General features: G+C 43.4%; 1 protein-coding gene across 1 annotated transcript in view; it reads right to left on the reverse strand.

The window, feature by feature from the left end:
- Nucleotides 1-353: 353 nt before the first annotated feature.
- hdac5 (histone deacetylase 5) overlaps nucleotides 354-19,250 on the reverse strand; it is a 39,831-nt gene continuing 20,934 nt past the window's right edge. Inside the window, exons 14-26 of the mRNA XM_079177749.1 lie at nucleotides 17,728-17,861; nucleotides 17,021-17,141; nucleotides 15,993-16,042; nucleotides 15,784-15,891; nucleotides 15,636-15,691; nucleotides 15,345-15,432; nucleotides 13,309-13,428; nucleotides 11,014-11,111; nucleotides 10,803-10,921; nucleotides 10,511-10,644; nucleotides 9,344-9,425; nucleotides 9,079-9,259; nucleotides 354-5,224 (exon numbers count right to left, since the gene is read on the reverse strand). Of these exons, the coding sequence (XP_079033875.1) occupies nucleotides 5,185-5,224; nucleotides 9,079-9,259; nucleotides 9,344-9,425; nucleotides 10,511-10,644; nucleotides 10,803-10,921; nucleotides 11,014-11,111; nucleotides 13,309-13,428; nucleotides 15,345-15,432; nucleotides 15,636-15,691; nucleotides 15,784-15,891; nucleotides 15,993-16,042; nucleotides 17,021-17,141; nucleotides 17,728-17,861 (1,331 nt within the window). The 3' untranslated portion in view covers nucleotides 354-5,184. The remainder of the gene's footprint in view (nucleotides 5,225-9,078; nucleotides 9,260-9,343; nucleotides 9,426-10,510; nucleotides 10,645-10,802; nucleotides 10,922-11,013; nucleotides 11,112-13,308; nucleotides 13,429-15,344; nucleotides 15,433-15,635; nucleotides 15,692-15,783; nucleotides 15,892-15,992; nucleotides 16,043-17,020; nucleotides 17,142-17,727; nucleotides 17,862-19,250) is intronic.

Genomic DNA, 19,250 nt, shown 5'->3' on the forward strand with positions numbered 1-19,250 from the left:
GACATATACTGTGTATATATATATATATATATATATATATATATATATATATATATATATATATATATATATGTATATTGTTAAATAAAGATAATGAGACGTTTCTGACAACTGATGAAGCAAATCCCAAATGTCGCCTCAGCATTGTACGATTCGACTTCAAGCTAAGAGGAATAGCTCGACATTTTGAGAAATGTTTCATCTGTTTTCTCTTCTTTTTTCCTGTAAATTAGATGAGAGGATTATGGATGGAGGTTAGCTTAGCTTAGCATACAGAGCAGAAGCAGGGGAGTGAGGTAGCCCTGCTCGGTCCTCTGGACCCTTTCTACCAGAACTGGGACCTGCAACAGACAGTCAGTGAATTGCTTTATTGAGTTTCCAGACAAGTTTAACAACAGGCCCACTTAAAAAAAACACAAAGAAACAGAGAATCAGGATCAACGTCACAACATTACAGTGAGAGTAATAAAAAAGGGCTCCATTAAAATGTCCGCGAACCCCCGAAATGAAACTGAGCGTGAAGAATCACAAGTTCTTCCCTTTTTAAGCTCCTGCAACACAATTGGGGACGAGGAGGTGGAAAAAGAAACGGGCTGAATCTTTCGAGAGAAGGGACAAGTATCATCATCAATAATAGTCACAGTAATAGATTGCTCGAATAGCGTGTATTGCACATGTGTACACATATATGCGCTTTATGTACATGTGAGTCGGCGAGAACACGTGTTGTATCGTCGCGACAGGAAAGAATCCGGATAAAACGGCAGCACAGGACAGAGAAGAGTCAGGAATGTGCTTGTGATCGGTTCCAACCAAACGGGAGTGGCGGGTGTTTTTTTTGGTGTTTTTTCTCAATGTTTCCGTCACGAGCCGGACGAGAGAAAAAGATAACGGAGAGAACGTCTCCCCTTTAAAAAGAGACAGAGGTAAAAGAGAGAGGGAGGGAGGGAGGGAGGGAGAAGGCGACAGTCACACTGATACCGAACCTCCCCTGACCCCACCCGAGAGTCCAAAAAATACCCCCCCACCCACACACACACACACCGCATCATAGCAGGACACTACATTTACACCACAGTATCAAACATATCAAGAAATATACAGTATTTAACTTGTGTAGCAAAATAGTCCGTGTGCGTGAAAGTGTGCGATTCACCTGTGTGTGTGTGTGTGTGTGTGTGTGTGTGTGTGTGTGTGTGTGTGTGTGTGTGTGTGCGCGGTAGTGACAGTAAAGCTGTGCGGCCTCTGGACTGGGGAGGAGATGCCGAAACGGCAAGAAATCGTGGCCTTAGACGACACAAACCATCAGACCCGTCAGCGGCAACCACCACAATTACACTCTGGCTCTTATTGTTTGGTCAGTTGAACTCACTAAAGTGAGCTGAAATGTCCTAACGCAGCAACATCACTACTACAGAAGGCTGAGGTGAATTAGTTAGTAGTGTCTTCAGTTAAATGTGTTGTATTTACACACAGGCCGGTTAAAAAAAGCCTGAGGTCAACAGCCAAGTTTTAAACATATTTTTAGAGAATCTGCAACAGGAAATGCTAGTTGACCATTCAGCTGCAGTGTGAAAATATCCCACTAAACCTCTGCAGAAGCACAAGATGGCATAAACATATTGGCGAGGAAAGAAAATTAGAGAAAAACAAAAATCAGCAAAACAAGATATAAAAAGAAAGACATTTTCTCTTGCTTTTTATTGTGAAATACCGCTCTAAGACCGCTCTTTGGTTGAACTGCTTGCAACTCATACACACATTGACTCTTTGGGTGAAGCGCTTCACATTGATGGTAAAACAGTCAGCGATACTCCCTCACTGTACAGGAACACAGCTGTGAGGAGTATGCCGTGGGTTTCTATGTGTTTGTGCCTGCTTGTGTTTCTTTCTCCGTCAAATTATATTTATTGAAGTTCTCGAGTTTCCAGATGAACCTGATTAGTAAATTGTTATTATTGTCTATGGAAATGATGGCTTAAATCTACAAAAAAATAAGGCCCAAGTTGTGATAAACCAGAATTACTGTTGAAAACAATATATCTTATGCTGCAGTTCCTCTAATGGCCACTAGATGCTGGCAAAATACTATTCGTTGTTGGTATTAGTTTAAAACATTGTAATGTTGTTACTAAGCCATTTGTAAGTGGCGTATAAATTAAAGTATAAAGTATAAATTGCTCTGTGGTAGTTGCCGCTTTCTTGTTCCACATGAACTCCAGCTGAGCTCAGGCGTCAACACCGCATTGCCGTTCCCCCCCGAGGCGCTGCTATTACCGATTACTGTTGTGACGGACGAAATGGCCATAGTGTTTACACGAGCAAAAAAAAAAAGACTACACTGAACCGCCAGGAAACACAGCTCAATAAATCAATCAACCCGTTGATCAATCCATGCTGGCGCTCGACCCCATCAAAAGCCAGAGAGAGCTTTGCGAATGTGTGACCATGGCAACGCGTGTGCTGGTCTTTGTAGTCCTCCCGGTCTCCGCTGTCCTATTAGTGTTATATTGCTTTGAACAGAGGGGACCCAGAGGTTACGACGCTGGCCACACAGCAGAGGGTCATGGGAAATGGAGTTTAGTGAGGTTGTGTCCGACAGAGTTGAGTATTTATGGATGTGGGTGATAGAATGGTCCAGTTCAGAGGCTCTGCGTCCGTTGGGTTTCTCCAGCGAGCGGAGGACGGTAGCTTAAACCTTTCGTGATTTCGGACTAAAGAAGTGGTAAACGAACGGTCTTCCACGTTTAAGTGCAGTGGTTCTTGGGAGAATTGTGGCATCATTTGGCAGAATGTACAGAACAAGACGTCTTCGATACTGTGGAGTTGATTTGCCAGCTAAAACTGTAATCTTTAAAATAAAATAAATGTATTTTTGTAATTGGTTTGGTGCAGCGTAATCGTGAAGCTAAAGAAGTTGGGTTAATATTGAAAAATATCAATTTACAGGGTGGTCTTAGCCACTTCAATGGAGGGAAAAAGACCCCACTGACCCTGACCAAGAAAGGTCTTCTATAGATTGGCGCTTTCACGATGCAATTATGTCTGCCACCGGGTACGATCTCCCGAGAAAATGAACCGGTAGCGATCTGTAGCTAGCCTGGGTTACTTTACAGTTACAATCCCCGGTAGCGGAATTAGCATCAACTAAAAAATGTAAGACCTGCCGTAGCAAAAAAGTTTTGCTAACTTAAATTCAGAAAATGCAATTTAAGACGTTTTATGGATCTGCGACAACCCCCCCAAAAGTTAGAACCTCGTGCTCGCAAAAGACTTATTGAGCACAAATCAACTGAATGGAAATGGCAACTACAACGTTGCCCCAGCGTGTTTCACAACGCACTCACTGCGTGAAGTAAAAACAGTTGAAACGGTAATTCTGTGCAAAGTGCAACGAAATTCTAGCCGAGTACAACGTATTGCGGCGTACCGCATCATCACTGGACCAACCTATTCCCCAACATGACCTTTGACCTTAATATCCCCCTTTCTGTAGCTGCTGCTGTTGGCCTGTGGAGTGCAGCACTGCATGCTTGGTCCTGCCAGAGGAACTGGAGCTCCGCTATTCACCCCCAACCACGACAACAACAGTATCCAGCTGTCCTCAACATCTGTAAACAAACAAACAAACAAACATACAGGTGGCGGTCTGGTGACATCAGACCATGTGCTTACTTCCTGTCAACAACCAAACCTTTAAAACATCAATAGAATATAGAATATATTCATGAATCCAATCTGATTGGATAAAACATAATATATATATACATGTGTGTGTGTGTGTGTGTGTGTGTGTGTGTGTGTGTATAATATTCTTTTTTTATACAAAAAGAGAAAGTACTTTGTGTTTTTTATACATATATGTATGTACAGAAATAGAAAAGTGACCACACTGAGTCTGCTGTGACGTAACCATGGGCAACAGGACAGGAGGAAGTATTTACACCAAAGAGGAAATATTACAATTTAACAACAACAAAAACGAGGGAGGGATGTGGTGGTCGTCGTGGTGTTTTGAAAATGTGCCACAATCCCCTTTTCGAGAAGAAGGGGGCGGGGCTCAGCTGACGTGACTACCACGAGCGAAAGAGAGAGAGAGAGACGCGTCACATGTCTCAACCAATGAAGACTGTTAAAACGGGCCTGATCCTGAGACACGGACACCAGATCCCAGAAAAGTCTGAGTGAACGTCATCGTTAACGGTAATGACAGAAATATTCAATGGAGACTTTTGCTGGGGATTTCCAGTGTGTAACGATGGCTTTAGAGGATTTTCTTCCCAAACTAAATTAAAGTCTGTTGGGAGTACCTGGCATGAATATTGTCAGATTTGAAAGAAAATACAATTCTTATCAGTTTCAATAAACCTATAAATATATATATATATTATAGGAACTCTCATGATTCTCTCTCTCGAGGTTGCTGAATAGTGAGATAAGAACAAATTAAGGCATCCAGATGAAGAAACAAGAAATGAACTGACTGAGACGACAGCAGTATGAGCGTGTGCATCAGTGTTTCTTCAGTCCTGATTGGCTGGTTGGTTTGCTGAGGTGCTGCGGTGGTGTTTTGTGGTTTCTGATTGGATGTTTTTTTTTGTTCTTTTGTTGTTGTTTTTTTTATTTTTTTTTCTCTTTTTTTGAAAGGCACCTAGTTCCTCCTCTGTTCATTTTAAAAACAGTTTACTCCTCCTCCGCCACATTCGCTCAGCCTGTTTCTCTGACAGACGGACAAAAGGACAAGTCGTCCACTCGGCGTCTGACATGTTGACTCAAATTCCACAGTCGTGGTCCCGCTGTGGACACGAGGAGAAATAGGAAGTCGGATGGAAGGGAAAGAATTCAGTGGTGCTGTGTACAGGTGACAAAGTATGCAGGTTACAAGACGTGTGTCCCCTCGCTGACCCTCTCCTCCTCTGGTTTCCATGGAGATGCCAACAAGTCATTTGCTCCTCCTCCGGGCCGATGAAGAAAAGAGACGTGTCTTCGTCAGTCCCTGTCTTCTTCTGCATCCGCAAAGTTCTCCACGGAAAAATCGTGAGTCCTCCACAACGGCACAATTCTGCTGTGTGTGTTTGTGTGTGCAACTGCGCACACTCAGTGGAGGAAGAAGAGAAGGAAGAGGAGGTGCCAGAAGGAGGTGAATTTGTAGGTCTTTGTGTGTGATTCTCCTTTAAGTTCCTCCTACAATACAGGCTCTTCTTCCATCGGCTCCTCTGTGGACCTGAGGGTGAAATTAAACAATATCAGATTCAACAGCATTTGTCAAAACATAGATGTATATGTGTACACATATATAAATACAAATATATATATGTATACGTATATATACATACACATATATATATATATATATATATATATATACACTACCATTCAAAAGTTTGGGGTCACTTAGAAATGTCCTTATTTCTCAAAGAAAAGCACTGTTTCTTTCAATGAAGATAACATTAAATTAATCAGAAATACACTCTATACATTGTTAATGTGGTTAATGACTATTCTAGGTGGAAACATCTGGTTTTTAATGAAATATCTACATAGGTGTATCTGGAGCATCACATTTGTGGGTTGGATTATACTCTCAACATGGCCAGAAAAAGAGAACTTTCATGTGAAACTCTCCGTCTATTCTTGTTCTTAGAAATGAAGCTATTCCATGCGACAAATTGCGAAGAAACTGAAAATTGACACAAAATTGTCTGGGTGACCCCAAACTTTTGAACGGTAGTGTATATATATATATATATATATATATATATATATATATATATACACATATACTGTGTGTATGTATGTATATGTATGTATATATATACACAGTTGTGTGAAAAAGTGTTGCCCCCTTCCTGATTTCTTATCTTTTTGCATGTTTGTCACACTTAAATGTTTCAGATCATCAAACAAATTTAAATATTAAACAAAGATAACACAAGTAAACACAAAATGAAGGTTTTTATTATTAAGGGGAAAAAAAATCCAAACCTACATGGCCCTGTGTGAAAAAGTGATTGCCCCCCCCCCTGTTAAAACATAAATTAACTGTGGTTTATCACATCTTTGGAAAGCTATCAGTCTGGAAAAGGTTACAAAGCCATTTCTAAAGCTTTGGGACTCCAGCGAACCACAGTGAGAGCCATTATCCACAAATGGCGAAAACATGGAACAGTGGCGAACCTTCCCAGGAGTGGCCGGCCGACCAGAATTACCCCAAGAGCGCAGCAACGACTCATCCAAGAGGTCACAAAAGACCCCAGAACAACATCCAAAGAACTGCAGGCCTCACTTGCCTCAATTAAGGTCAGTGTTCATGACTCCACCATAAGAAAGAGACTGGGCAAAAATGGCCTGCATGGCAGAGTTCCAAGACGAAAACCACTGCTGAGCAAAAAGAACATAAAGGCTCGTCTCAGTTTTGCCAGAAAACATCTTGATGATCCCCAAGACTTTTGGGAAAATACTCTGTGGACTGACGAGACAAAAGTTGAACTTTTTGGAAGGTGTATGTCCCATTACATCTGGCGTACAAGTAACACGGCATTTCAGAAAAGGAACATCATACCAACAGTAAAATATGGTGGTGGTAGTGTGATGGTTTGGGGCTGTTTTGCTGCTTCAGGACCTGGAAGACTTGCTGTGGTAAATGGAACCATGAATTCTGCTGTCTACCAAAAAATCCTGAAGGAGAATGTCCGAACAGATGTTCGTGACCTCAAGCTGAAGCGCACTTGGGTTCTGCAGCAGGACAATGATCCAAAACACACCAGCAAGTCCACCTCTGAATGGCTTAAGAAAAACAAAATGAAGACTTTGGAGTGGCCTAGTCAAAGCCCCGACCTGAATACGATTGAGATGCTGTGGCATGACCTTAAAAAGACGGTTCATGCTCGAAAACCCTCCAATGTGGCTGAATTACAACAATTCTGCAAAGATGAGTGGGCCCAAAATTCCTCTACAGCGCAGTAAAAGACTCATTGCCAGTTATCGCAAACGCTTGATTGCAGTTGTTGCTGCTAAGTGTGGCCCAACCAGTTATTAGGTTTAGGGGGCAATCACTTTTTCACACAGGGCCATGTAGGTTTGGATTTTTTTTCCCCCTTAATAATAAAAACCTTCATTTAAAAACTGCATTTTGTGTTTACTTGTGTTATCTTTGTCTAATATTTAAATTTGTTTGATGATCTGACACATTTAACTGTGACAAACATGCAAAAAAATAAGAAATCAGGAAGGGGGCAAACACTTTTTCACACAACTGTATATATATATATATATACTGTGTGTATATATATGTGTGTATATATATATATATGTGTATATTAGGGGTGTAACGGTTCACAAAATTCACGGTTCGGTTCGGTACGATACAGTGGTGCCACGGTTCGGTACGTTTCGGTACGTTTTCAATACAGTAGAAAACTATAAATGCCAGAGAAACGTACTTAATTTTTAAATATATTTATTCATTAAAACTAACATCATAAAGTTATTCTTTGACTTTGAACAATGATGGAACTATACCTGAGTGACCCATCTTCTGGGGTGTCTTCTTAGCAACACATAAGCATAAAAAACTGCTCCTTAATTAAAAAAATAAATGTAGTATTGTTACTTACATCTTCTCCATCATCATTTCACTGCCGTTGTGCTTCTGTGAAAGAAGGTCACAATCTTTCTGATCTTTGCTAGGAGGCCAGAGATCTGCTGCACTGCCGTTGCTTTGTGAGATGCTGGATTAATGACATGGGCAAAGCATCCTATTTGTGGTCCTACTCCAGCAGCTCCAGCAGCATTTACTATATTCCTGGCATTATCAGTAGTCACAGGAATAGTTACATTAGCTCGCTCCAACTTTTACTTGGACCAAATCTTCGCTTGTGTGACTCTCAAGTGGTCTGCAGAACGTAGCTCTCCATCTCCCGTTCAGCGGTGAGGTACAGTCGGTAGATTTGTGTAGCTTGACGTCCAGGCATCCGTTGTCAGAGCAGCAGCGGGTGCCTCGGACATTTGATTCTCTACTTGTGCTTTTGTTTTCTTGTACAAAACAGGAATTACGGTTTAGCTGAAATGGGCTCGGGAAGGAATTGTGTAATGGGGCTCAATAACATTCAGCAGGTTCATAAAGCGTTTTACACTACAGCGTCCGGTCTCATGTCCGCGGCTATAAATGGACCAATCGCCGTGGTGATCGCTTTAGCCTTGTTCGAATCGGCAGGGAACAGCTGCTTAAATGCTTCAGGGAGAGTTTGAAGCGTGTGTGCTGCTCCAGGTTTTCGTTTAGTTCCACTCACTGCCACACTGCGGTGATGTCGGCGTAAATGGGTTAACATGTTTGAGGTGTTCCCACTGATGTAGCCTACACTCGTGTAGCAAATGCGACATACCACGTTGTTTTTGTATCCACCACTCTCTCGCCATCGCCCTTATAGTTCACAGAGAAACCAAAGTGGCTCCAAACACCAGACCTGTAGGCCGTTGGAGGATCTTCTATTTCTGGTCTATTAGCCATATTGCACCGAGCTAGCTTTGTGTAGCGTGTCTCACAGCGCAAAAGTGCCCGACTGGAATTGTTTTTCTTTGGTGGTGGGCGTGTCAGAGAGCACGCTGTCCGTTACGTCATGTGGGTTGCCAGTTTGAGAACAGTGGCTCCACCGAAAACATAATATTTCCCACAACTTCTGCATTTTCCAAATGGACTAGTATTATTAAAACGTATTGTTCGGTTCGTCATGCGTACCGAACCGTGAGCCTCGTACCGAACGGTTCAATACGAATACGCGTATTGTTACACCCCTAGTGTATATGTATATATACATATACGTATATATACATATATATATATATATTTGAGCGTAACTTTGGGCTAGCTCTTAACAAGAGCTTAACAAGAGCTAGCCCACACAACCTGTATGTGCGCAAATATTGTTCTTGCAAAAATACCCTTCAATATCATATAATGTTGATCCTAATTAAAACATATTTTGGTGAATAAAAAGTGAGAATCATCAGGCCATGTCTTAAACGGGCGTACAGCTGCTTGAGTCCCTTTTAAAAACGCTGTCTCAGCGCATCGCTGACCTGCTGGTTTCTGCGTTGTCGGGCTCCGAGTGCGGTTGCTCAACATCAACACTGAGCGAGGCCATGGCACTGACCGTCTCTGCCTCGTCCTTCTCCGATTGGCCCTGAGCCCCCAGGGGGTCATCCAATAGCGAGTGGCCACTCGTCTGAGACAAACTCTGGAGACACGACCAGTGTTTATCTGTAGGAGGGATGGAGAGACAGAGGGATGAAGGCGTGCTGTAGCTTCACATCATTGTGTATATCTGGTGTGTGTGTTTCTTACTCTGGATCTCTATTACTCTCTCCAGTGAGGCCCAAGCTTTTGGACATGGCTTCTCCTGAGGCCACTGAAACACTGAGTCACACTGAGAGAGACAGAGAACGTGTGTTAACAGAAAGATCAGCCTGTGTATTTTATGTTTTTAAGAAATACATCCAGCAAACACAGTGCTGACCACGAGGACTGACTGGAGGCTTCTCGACCTTTAAGTCTCATCTGCCTGCGCCGACACTGCTGTGTCTAAAGGAGTAGTTCGACATTTTAGGGGAAATCGCTTATTCACTGTCCCTCCCAGAGTCAGGTGAGAAGATAAACAGGAATCTTGAGTGTTATGAATGGCGTGTTTAGCCTAGCTTAGCATAATGATCAAAAGCAGGAGGGGAAAAAAGCTTGCCTGGCTCTATTGAAAGTGAGCTTGGCTCATGATTGGCTCGGCCGGGTGTGTGGGTGGGAGTAATAAACAGGTGTTTACCAGTGAGCTTTAGAGGTGTTGGTAGGTGTATTTTTCAACTTTGAACAGAACCAGGCTAACCGTTTACACGTTTCCAATCTTTATGCTAAGCTACGCTAACCAAGTCCTGAGTCTGAAAATAAAAATAAGCTCATTTCCCAACATGTTGAACTGCTCCTTTAACATTCAAATGGACAATAACGTTGTACTGAGAAGTAACGCTGGCTGACTGTTTGTACTAGTTAAAGACTGAGTACTTGTCTTACTGGCGGTAAGACAAGTAAAAAGGGGTGGATGAATAATCACGAGAGTGATATATAGTTTGCTTCTTAGCAGAAGGTTTAATGTTCATCAACAACAAAAAACACAGGGCAAAAAAAAGATCGCGGGTATTTTTCTAACGCCACTTGGCGGAGATCAAAGCAATCGATCCCCGACTCGAGATCAAGACCACACTGTAGATCACAGTTTAACACTACGTATCTCAACTCGTACAATTCAGAACAAAGCAACCGATGCAAGAAAACACAATATTATTTCAACCACGTATTCATGTGTGATGAGTCCTATCAATCACATTCAATACAATACACCATCAAATTACTATTTCCCTTAATTTATAAAAGTGCATGTTTTCCAACTTGTCACAGTGCCATAATTCCATATTATTCACAGAAATATTGGACAATCAGCCAAGAATAATTATCTGTCTCTCTCACCGGGTCTCCCAGAAGCGCGGCGACACAGGCCTCCGATGCGTCACAGATGGCCGTGAGGTCATGACCGCCCTCCAGCGCCATAACAACGCGGCCGCCCGCCAGACCCATCAGCAGCTGCGTTAACTGACCAAAACCTGCCGACACACACACACACACACACACACACACACACACACTGGTCACAGTTAAGAAACACTGAATACAAAGTATTTAGTAGTCACGCAGCAGAGATGTTGGCGTTCAAAGAATTGTCTCGGTTAGGGGTCACCGCGGTGACCGGTGTAGCACTCACACTTGGCGGAGACGTTGTATCCTCCCAGAGGAGACTGATGACCCTCCACAGCGTCAAAGCCCGCGGACACCAGGACCACGTCTGGACTGAACTGCTCTGCGATGGGCATCACTACGCTTCTACACACACACACATTTTACAGAATGTTGCTTAACCTTACGGCCAATGCACGAATTTTAACCAATGCACCAAACGTCATATTAATGTGTACCTGAAGGCAGTGAGGTACTCCACATCCCCCATAGGCGGCTCTACTCCTCCGGTCCATGCTATGTTCACATTGAAACCAACACCAGCACCTGATCCCACCTGCAGAGCGGGAGACTCTGTGTCAGTCTGTGTGCTTCACTGGAATATCAAATACCAAAGAACCACCAATATTTGTAGATTCAATTACCAATAAATCACATGGGCTTTGGTTCCGTTGGGTGTTTAATTGGTACTATGCAGTGGCGGCTGGGCAATACACCAAGAGCCAAAAAACTTAATTCAGGTCAGCAAGCTTAATAAAATATTATTACATATTTGAAATGAGCGAATTGATTTGTTTTTTTTACTTTTAAAGCAAATTAAGCCACATAGAATGTAATTAACCTAAAAAATGAGTCTGTGTTGTATTTTCTTCGCTGATGATCCTGCATCCTTTTAATTCGAGTAAACGAGCCACAAACAGCGCACTAAAACCACATTTGTATTCATGAGTTGTGGGACTGGGGAGCCAATGGGATGCCGCCCATGGGAGGCTGACCCTGTGTGTATTTCTTACTCTATTGTTTACCGTTGCAGAAGCAGGAGAGGTTTTTATCCACTCTGTTCCACTCTGAGAAATAAAGCCCTGATTTAATAAGTTATTAAATCAGGGCTGTTAGTAGCACCAGCCACCGGTCCAGCAGATGGCAGCAAGGAGCGGTCCCCGGCAAGATGGCATGGTAGACTGGAAGCATAGGCGGCGTTGCCCGATTCGGCTGGTTTTGATTTTGTTGGGCTGGGAAGAATAGCGTTGGGCTGGTAGAAAAAAAAATGGGCTGCTTTTGCCAACATTTGGTTGAGGTTTGGATAAATATTGGCAAGACAATATTACCGAACAAAATGTAATTTTATGGTCGAATGTGACCATATTTGGACTGCGGAGGAGTGATGTAGAGACATCGTATACAACTCTGGTAGCAACATGTCAATCACAGTAGCCCCGCCCTAAAGCATACCCTGCTTTATGGTCTGTTTGACTCTAAATGGACCATCATTTACTAAATGAACATCATGCTGTATTGAAGAAGACTTGAAACTAGAGATTGAGACCATAAACTCATGTTTACAATGTTTACTGAGGTAATAAATCAAGAGAGAAGTAGAGTCATTTTCTCATAGACTTCTATACAACCAGAGGAGTCGCCCCCTGATGGCCAGGAGAGAGAATGCGAGTTTAGGACACGCATTGGCTTTAACGCGTCAGAACCGGAGGTTGAACCCTGCTTGTGACGTTTAACACAAGGTCACCTGGGGAAGCCGCGAGGCGTTCAAAAAACAAAAAAAACAAAGAGGACGGAACATCAGTGTTCATTGCCTGGGCCCAAATCTTCAATCTGCCCACTCCTATGCTGTTTTATATCAGGTATGGGTGTTCCGCTTAGCATATTACATTTACACAGAAAGGATTTAAGATGGGACATAAAACCACATGAAATCAGAGAAATGCAAGCAGAGACTATATTACACACCCGGTTTACCATTTCTTTTAATTTAGCTTATTGAAGCTGCTTTAAAAAAAGAGTACAAATATTAAGAAAATGACCTGTGGCCTCGTAAGGCAAGAGCCCGGAAAATGTCCAAATCAGGCAGTGAAATACTTTAAAATTGTACATAACATGACAACGTTATGATGTTGTCACAGTAACACGATATATCGGCGCACAGTGCTGTCCAGTTCGTATTTACACCATTTCAAGGTCTTGCGGCGTCTCTCACTCAACCATCTACCAGGTGACGTCAGTTAAGACCCCGAGGGTTCAGGGTTCAGGTAAACAAAGTTTCATGAGGAAGTAAATGCATTTGTCAGGCCTCAGGGATACACTCGAAGTGTTTTAGTCAGACAAATTAAAGCATAACTGTGGGTACACACGTACACACACACACACACACACACACACACACACAAACACACAGGGTGCTTTTAAACACAGTGGCAGTATCATCACCACTGCTTAAGTGTTTTACAAATGATACGTTTAGGCCTCATGTTATTCTAAGATAATAGTTGACTGGTACCCAGCGGGGGAGATTCACCATTTAGCTAAAGGTCAGAGAGAGATTCCAGTGGGTGAGCTGGAGTGTTGTAGTTATTAGTCATTTTCAGAACATGGGGCTTATGACACCGGTTCAACTATTTCTGAATTCTCACCTCTGCTTTGTGTGAGCCTGTGTGTGTGTGGTGTGTGAGTGTGTGTGTGTGTGTGTGTGGTGTGTGAGTGTGTGTGTGTGGTGTGTGAGTGTGTGTGTGTGTGTGTACCTCCTCTGGAGCTCCGCTGCCAGGAAAGAAGTTCCCGTCGTCGTAGCGATGGAGGGAGATGTAGAGGACGTTGGGGTCACTGTAGAAGGCCTGCTGGGTGCCGTTGCCATGGTGAATGTCCTGCGGTGGCGTGAGAGAGACGGTCAGTAGGTCGTTGTGATACAGACACTCTGAGCACACTGCGTTTGGTTTATTGAATAAAAGCCTGCTCAGAACTGCTGCTGTGGACGAGGGCAGCACCAACATGTATGAGAGCCACCAAAAAAAGTCATGATCAGTTAAAGTGTACGCTATAGTTAGATTATTCATCTTCTGTCAGACGGCCCTTTCTGACGGGGAACTGAAGCCGTTGTATCCATCTATGCTTCAAGACTCGACCGCTGCCTTGATCAGAACTAATCCCCACTAACCCTTTAAAACAGAGGTCCCCAACCTTTTTTGCGCGACGGACCGGAACAAATTAAAATGATACGATCGGCATGAAAACAAATATAAAATGCATAAATAAATACAACTCACAATAACGCTGAATCAGTGGGAGCCCTGAGCTAGTTTCTCTGCAACGAGATGGTCCCATCTGGGGTTAATGGGAGAGAATGACACCTGAAGTGTGTTCTTCATATCCAGTCTACTTTGTTTTGTTTTGATTGCTGTCACTGCAGAACATCCCGCTTCACAAAGAGGATGTGTGAAATGGAAGCAGGGTTTTCAGTGCTTTAGTGGTGATCTCAGGATATTCAGCCTTGATTTTAATCCAAAACACCAGCAGAGTTGTTGTCTCAAACATACTTTTAAGGCCCCCGTCATTTACAATCTCCAGCAGCTGATCTTCCTCTGTCGCCACATATTCTGCAGAGTGGGCTTGTCCGTCAGAATTACTCCTGATATTTAATTAGACTCCTGATATTGTCTGTTAAATGAAGCTTTCTTTTTCTTGGAAGTCGTAGACTCTTCTTCTGGCGGTGAAAAGGTGGCCTTTTCGTCTTTGCAGTGTTTTACTCATTTTCGCTAGTTTGTGGGCTTAATTTTTGAGGTAATGTATCACGTGACTTAGACAAACGTCTTGACATGTGTCAAGAGGCTCAGGCGGATGAAATTGCGAGAGAATCCGGTCATTTTTCAAAATAAAACTTCTGATAATCAATAAAACGGAAATAATATAATATTTATTCTTTCTGTGCGGCCCGGTACCAGATGACTCACGGACCGGTACCGGTCCGCGGCCCGGTGGTTGGGGACCACTGCTTTAAAACACCAAAGTCCCACAATAACCCAAACTCACTAAACAGTTGTTGCTGTGGTGGTCCAAAAAGGTAAAAAAAAGGTTTTTGTCAAAGGAGTCTTGTGGCTTTGAAGATAGCGCGGAAGCTTAACAGCTTCAGTTCTCCATCGAGAAAATATTCCAAATATAGCAGACACTTAAACAGACTTTTGTAGGTGGTTTGCTAGTGGCCCCATCCAGCAGTGCATTGGTATCCGTCTGTTTCTCCAGACTGGGGGCGTGCAGACCGCCCTCTACTGTAGAGGACCAGTGGGGTGCTAGGTAGATGCCGGGCCGTTATTTAAGTTTGATACATGAAACAGCACAGTCATCCACAGGTGTATTTCTTTGCAGCAGAACAGCAGGAATTTCATTAAGCTGCAGGTATTGAGGGTTTTGGCGCTTTTAATGCTTTTTCCCTCTTATGATATGAACAGTGAGCCTCACAGTCACGTCAGTGTAAAGTGAATATGGACAGTGGGAATCAGTGATGGTAAACAATTAAATAGAAAACATTTTGTGAATCTTAGATAATGGTGCAACAGATTTAGCAGTGGATCATACATTTATACCATCACTCCACTCAACAATTTTGAAATAAAAATTGTATTTCCTATGAATAATGATCATTATTAATGAGTAATTCACGCTTTTATGCCGAAAGAAGAAGTAAAGATAAAAATGAAATTCTTTCCAGGTGACAATGTCGACAGATTGTGTGTGTATGTGTGTGTGTGAGTGTGTGTGAGTGTGTTTGTGCGTCAGTGCGACTCACCCAGTCCACAATGAGGATCTTGCCCACGCCCAGCTTCTGTTGCAGCAGCTTGGCAGTGATGGCTACTGAATTAAAGAAACAAAACCCCCTGTTCACACACAAATACACACACACACACACACACACACACACACACACACACACACACACACACACACACACACACACACACACACACACACACACACACACACACACACACACACACACACACACACACACACACACACCATTAGTCGTCGGCGACATGTAGTGAGGTATTCAGTTGTGTAACGATGATCTGGTACTGACATGGCAGTGGACTCCTCAGCGTGGTGGCCTGGTGGACGCACCACTGCGAAGCCATTCTAGTGTGGAAACAGACACAGAGTGACGGGTCAGACGCTGTGCCACGTTTGTCCAGCAGAAGTGCACTTGTGAGTGTTTCCCTGCGCGTTACCTTCAGCTCCCCCGCCGCCACTCTGAAGGCCAGCTCGATGACGGAGCCAACCGCCATGCGGACCGCCGCCGACGAGTGCATCTCGTTCCACACGGTGTCACTGTCCACCTGCCGGGGACACGCAGAGATCAGACCGGAGCTAAGACACTGATACGCAGACACATGAGACAGAGGTGGACCGAGAGAGGCGAGTAGAGAGATAGCCTCACCCCAATTCCTCCACAGGGAAGAACAGCGTACATCTTCTGGCTGATTGGACCTGGAACAACCAGAGTACAGGTTACTTACAGGTGTTGTGGTGCGTATTGATGTGTTCACACCAAATGTGAAGCAAACTTTTTTGCGCGGCGCCGTTACATAGAAGTGGAAGACGCGAATAGACGCAGCAACTGCCACAGAAACGTGGAATTCAACTGGCGTGGGGTATTTGCATAATGCTGTGTCCCGAAAGCTTATCAGTATTCGGATTGTCCTCAACGAGGAAAAAGAATATTATAGTCGTCCGTGGGCAGCCAGGGCTCTACAATAGTACCTCATATTTGTACAGAGACCTGACAAAACTCTATGTATTGTATTAACACTAATATACGTGCATTAACCATAGACTGCCTTAATTGTAGAAACCTAATTGGAGCAGCTACAATGTTAGCCTAGCAGTGATCGATCCAAACTGCATTCAGAAAACAAGCCTTTTTAAAAGCTTTTTCCTTGTCTCTTTGCAGACAGACCTGACAATGCATGAATTTACAACTATGCAACATTATGTAGTTATTTCGGCATCCTTTTTATCCGTTTATTGCAATTAAATTGCAGCAAAATTCAGTTTGGCTTGTGTTGTTGTACCGTTGCAGTAAACCAGTTAACGTGTGGCTCTCTGGATACGGTGAATACAGCGCCTTTGGATGATGTTATGAACCCAGAAACGACGGCATTTGGTTTCCCAACGTATCTGGGACTTCCACAACTTGTACAAAGCAGCCATAGTGTTTATTTGGGAAATGGTTACCCGTCTCGCAGTCAAAGTAGCACGAGTAACAAAAGGCGAAAATTTGCTCGGTGTTTGCTGTGAACGCAGCACAAGGTGGGATGCGTTACAGAGAAGCAGAACTACAGATCACATCAGGGGTTAAGTGCCTCTTTATGCTAAACAATGTAGAAGGGTTTTATATCATAAATACAGTATACATGTGTCACAACTATATAGGGATATAGGTCACTCAGACAGACAGACAGGTACCCAGCAGCTTCTTGTGGTCCAGTTTGTGTCGATTCAGCGGACTGGTTCCGTACAGCAGAGTGTGGAACTCTGAATGGACAGACTGGATCTCATCCAGAGACGCTTTACGCCCCCGAATCCTCTGCTCACACACACACACACACACACACACACACACACACACACACACACACACACACACACACACACACACACACACACACACACACACACACACACACACACACACACACACACACACACACACACACACAAAGAGAGTCTGAGTAAGGAGTCTGCAGGTTTTTATTTTCCTCTAAGACAAAATAAATGGATATTTGGCAATTACTAGAATCAACTATTGCAAAGCACAATACAGAGACCACGTGTTAAGTGTGATGGCGATGATGATGATGATGATGATGATGAAGATGATGAGAAGATCAGCTGTGCTAACTGCCATGAAGGCCTTAAAGTCGACTCCTGGGAGGCGAATGTTAGAAGCGTATTGTAGTGCATGCTGGGATAGCCTGCACCGAAACCATGACCTCTCGGCATTGTGGGCATAGCTCTGCTGTGTGTACTGTACAAAGGTCCTGATTTTTTGTGTTTGTGTGTGTGTGTGTGTGTGTGTGTGTGTGTGTGTGTGTGTGTGTGTGTGTGTGTGTGTGTGTGTGTGTGTGTGTGTGTGTGTGTGTGTGTGTGTGTGTGTGTGTGTGTGTGTGTACCTCACAGCGGCCCAGCAGGCCCGTCTCCTGCAGTCGGGACCAGATGCTTTGCACTCTCCCAGCGTGCTCTGGGTGGATGTGAGCGTTGCCACACACACACTGATGCTTCAACATCAGACTGTCATACACAAGCCCTGGAGAAGGAGAGAGAGTATCTTCAAACTAGAAAAATTCGCAAGAAATTTTGACAGTGTGGCTTCTACTGCCCGAAGACGTCGCAATATACACACACGCCGATGTTAGTGTTGTTCAGGTTCAATTGAGATAGTGCTACTCTCTTTTCTGCATTTTAGATTCAGAGGGGTCGAATGACAGATGATAGAGAGAGACACAGCCAGACAGAAAGATAGAGAGACAGAGTGAGTGAGTGAGACAGGCAGACAGAGAGAGACAGACAGACAGACAGAGAGAGAGACAGTGTGTGTAGAGAGACAGAGAGAGCCTGTGTGCATGTGTGTAACTGGTTGCCATGGTGAGGACGCACCTGGTGTTAGAGGCAGACTGATTAAGAAACGTTACAGTAAACGGTGATTTTGAACAAAAGTCCTGCCTCCTTTTAACAAAAAGCAGGATGGATACTGTGAGAAAGATAAGACTCTGCCGAACGCGCTGATGTGTTTTTTATGTTTGCGGTGTTAAAATTGTGAGTTCCAGAGCAATATACAAAACGAGAAGGGTTTTCAGCAGTACAGTTTAAATGCTTTTTTTTTTAAAATATTTTCAGCAATTTATGATCTTTAAACTTTTTGAATTATTAAGCTTTTTGCAATTTAAAAAAAAAAGTTGTAAAAAGCTTAAAATACAAAAAGTTTAAAGATTAGAAATATGAAGACATATAGCACCCCTCTGCTGAAAGAGCTGAACATTTTAATATTCGAACGGTTTCTGTGGCTTAAAAAATGTCAGCAGTAGTGATATTTGTTGTAGTGTGTGGGGGGGGGTCCTCTAAAAGTATCCAAGAGATACAGAGATAGAGGGAGAGAAGTGTATGTGCACCTTAATCACGAACACCTGTGTGCCAGCAGCCTGTTCATGGAGAACAGACAGGGAAACACCTCTCAAACAAATCCTGAAAAACCCCATAACCGTAGCTCCTATTGCTCCGATATCAATACATTAGAGAAAGCATGAGTTGAACAACAGGGCCCTATTCCTCGTACGTGGTTGAACTAAGTCGATCAAATGTCCTATTATCCAGCTTAAATTAACTCGATGATTGACATCAGGCTATCTCGGTTCCTCAAAGGCTGATCCGCGCTCAGACAGTCTCGTTAATTTGAACCAGATGTCAGTCATCAGGATCGTTGCGCGTGTCCGTCCTACTTCAAAAGGGGGAAGCGTCGATCACCAAAACCATGATTTTCTAACAGTACAACGGCAAATAAACGCAAAGAAAGAGCCTCTTTTTACTCCGCTGACGAGCAGGAGATGATCATTAACGCATATGAGGAGCAAGACCATAATCATGGCGAAATCTAACGCTGCGAGGGCTAGACAAGAAGCATGGCAAAATATCGCAGACT

Source organism: Pholis gunnellus (genome assembly GCF_910591455.1).
Source record: "Pholis gunnellus genome assembly, chromosome: 17".
Lineage (NCBI taxonomy): Eukaryota > Metazoa > Chordata > Actinopteri > Perciformes > Pholidae > Pholis > Pholis gunnellus.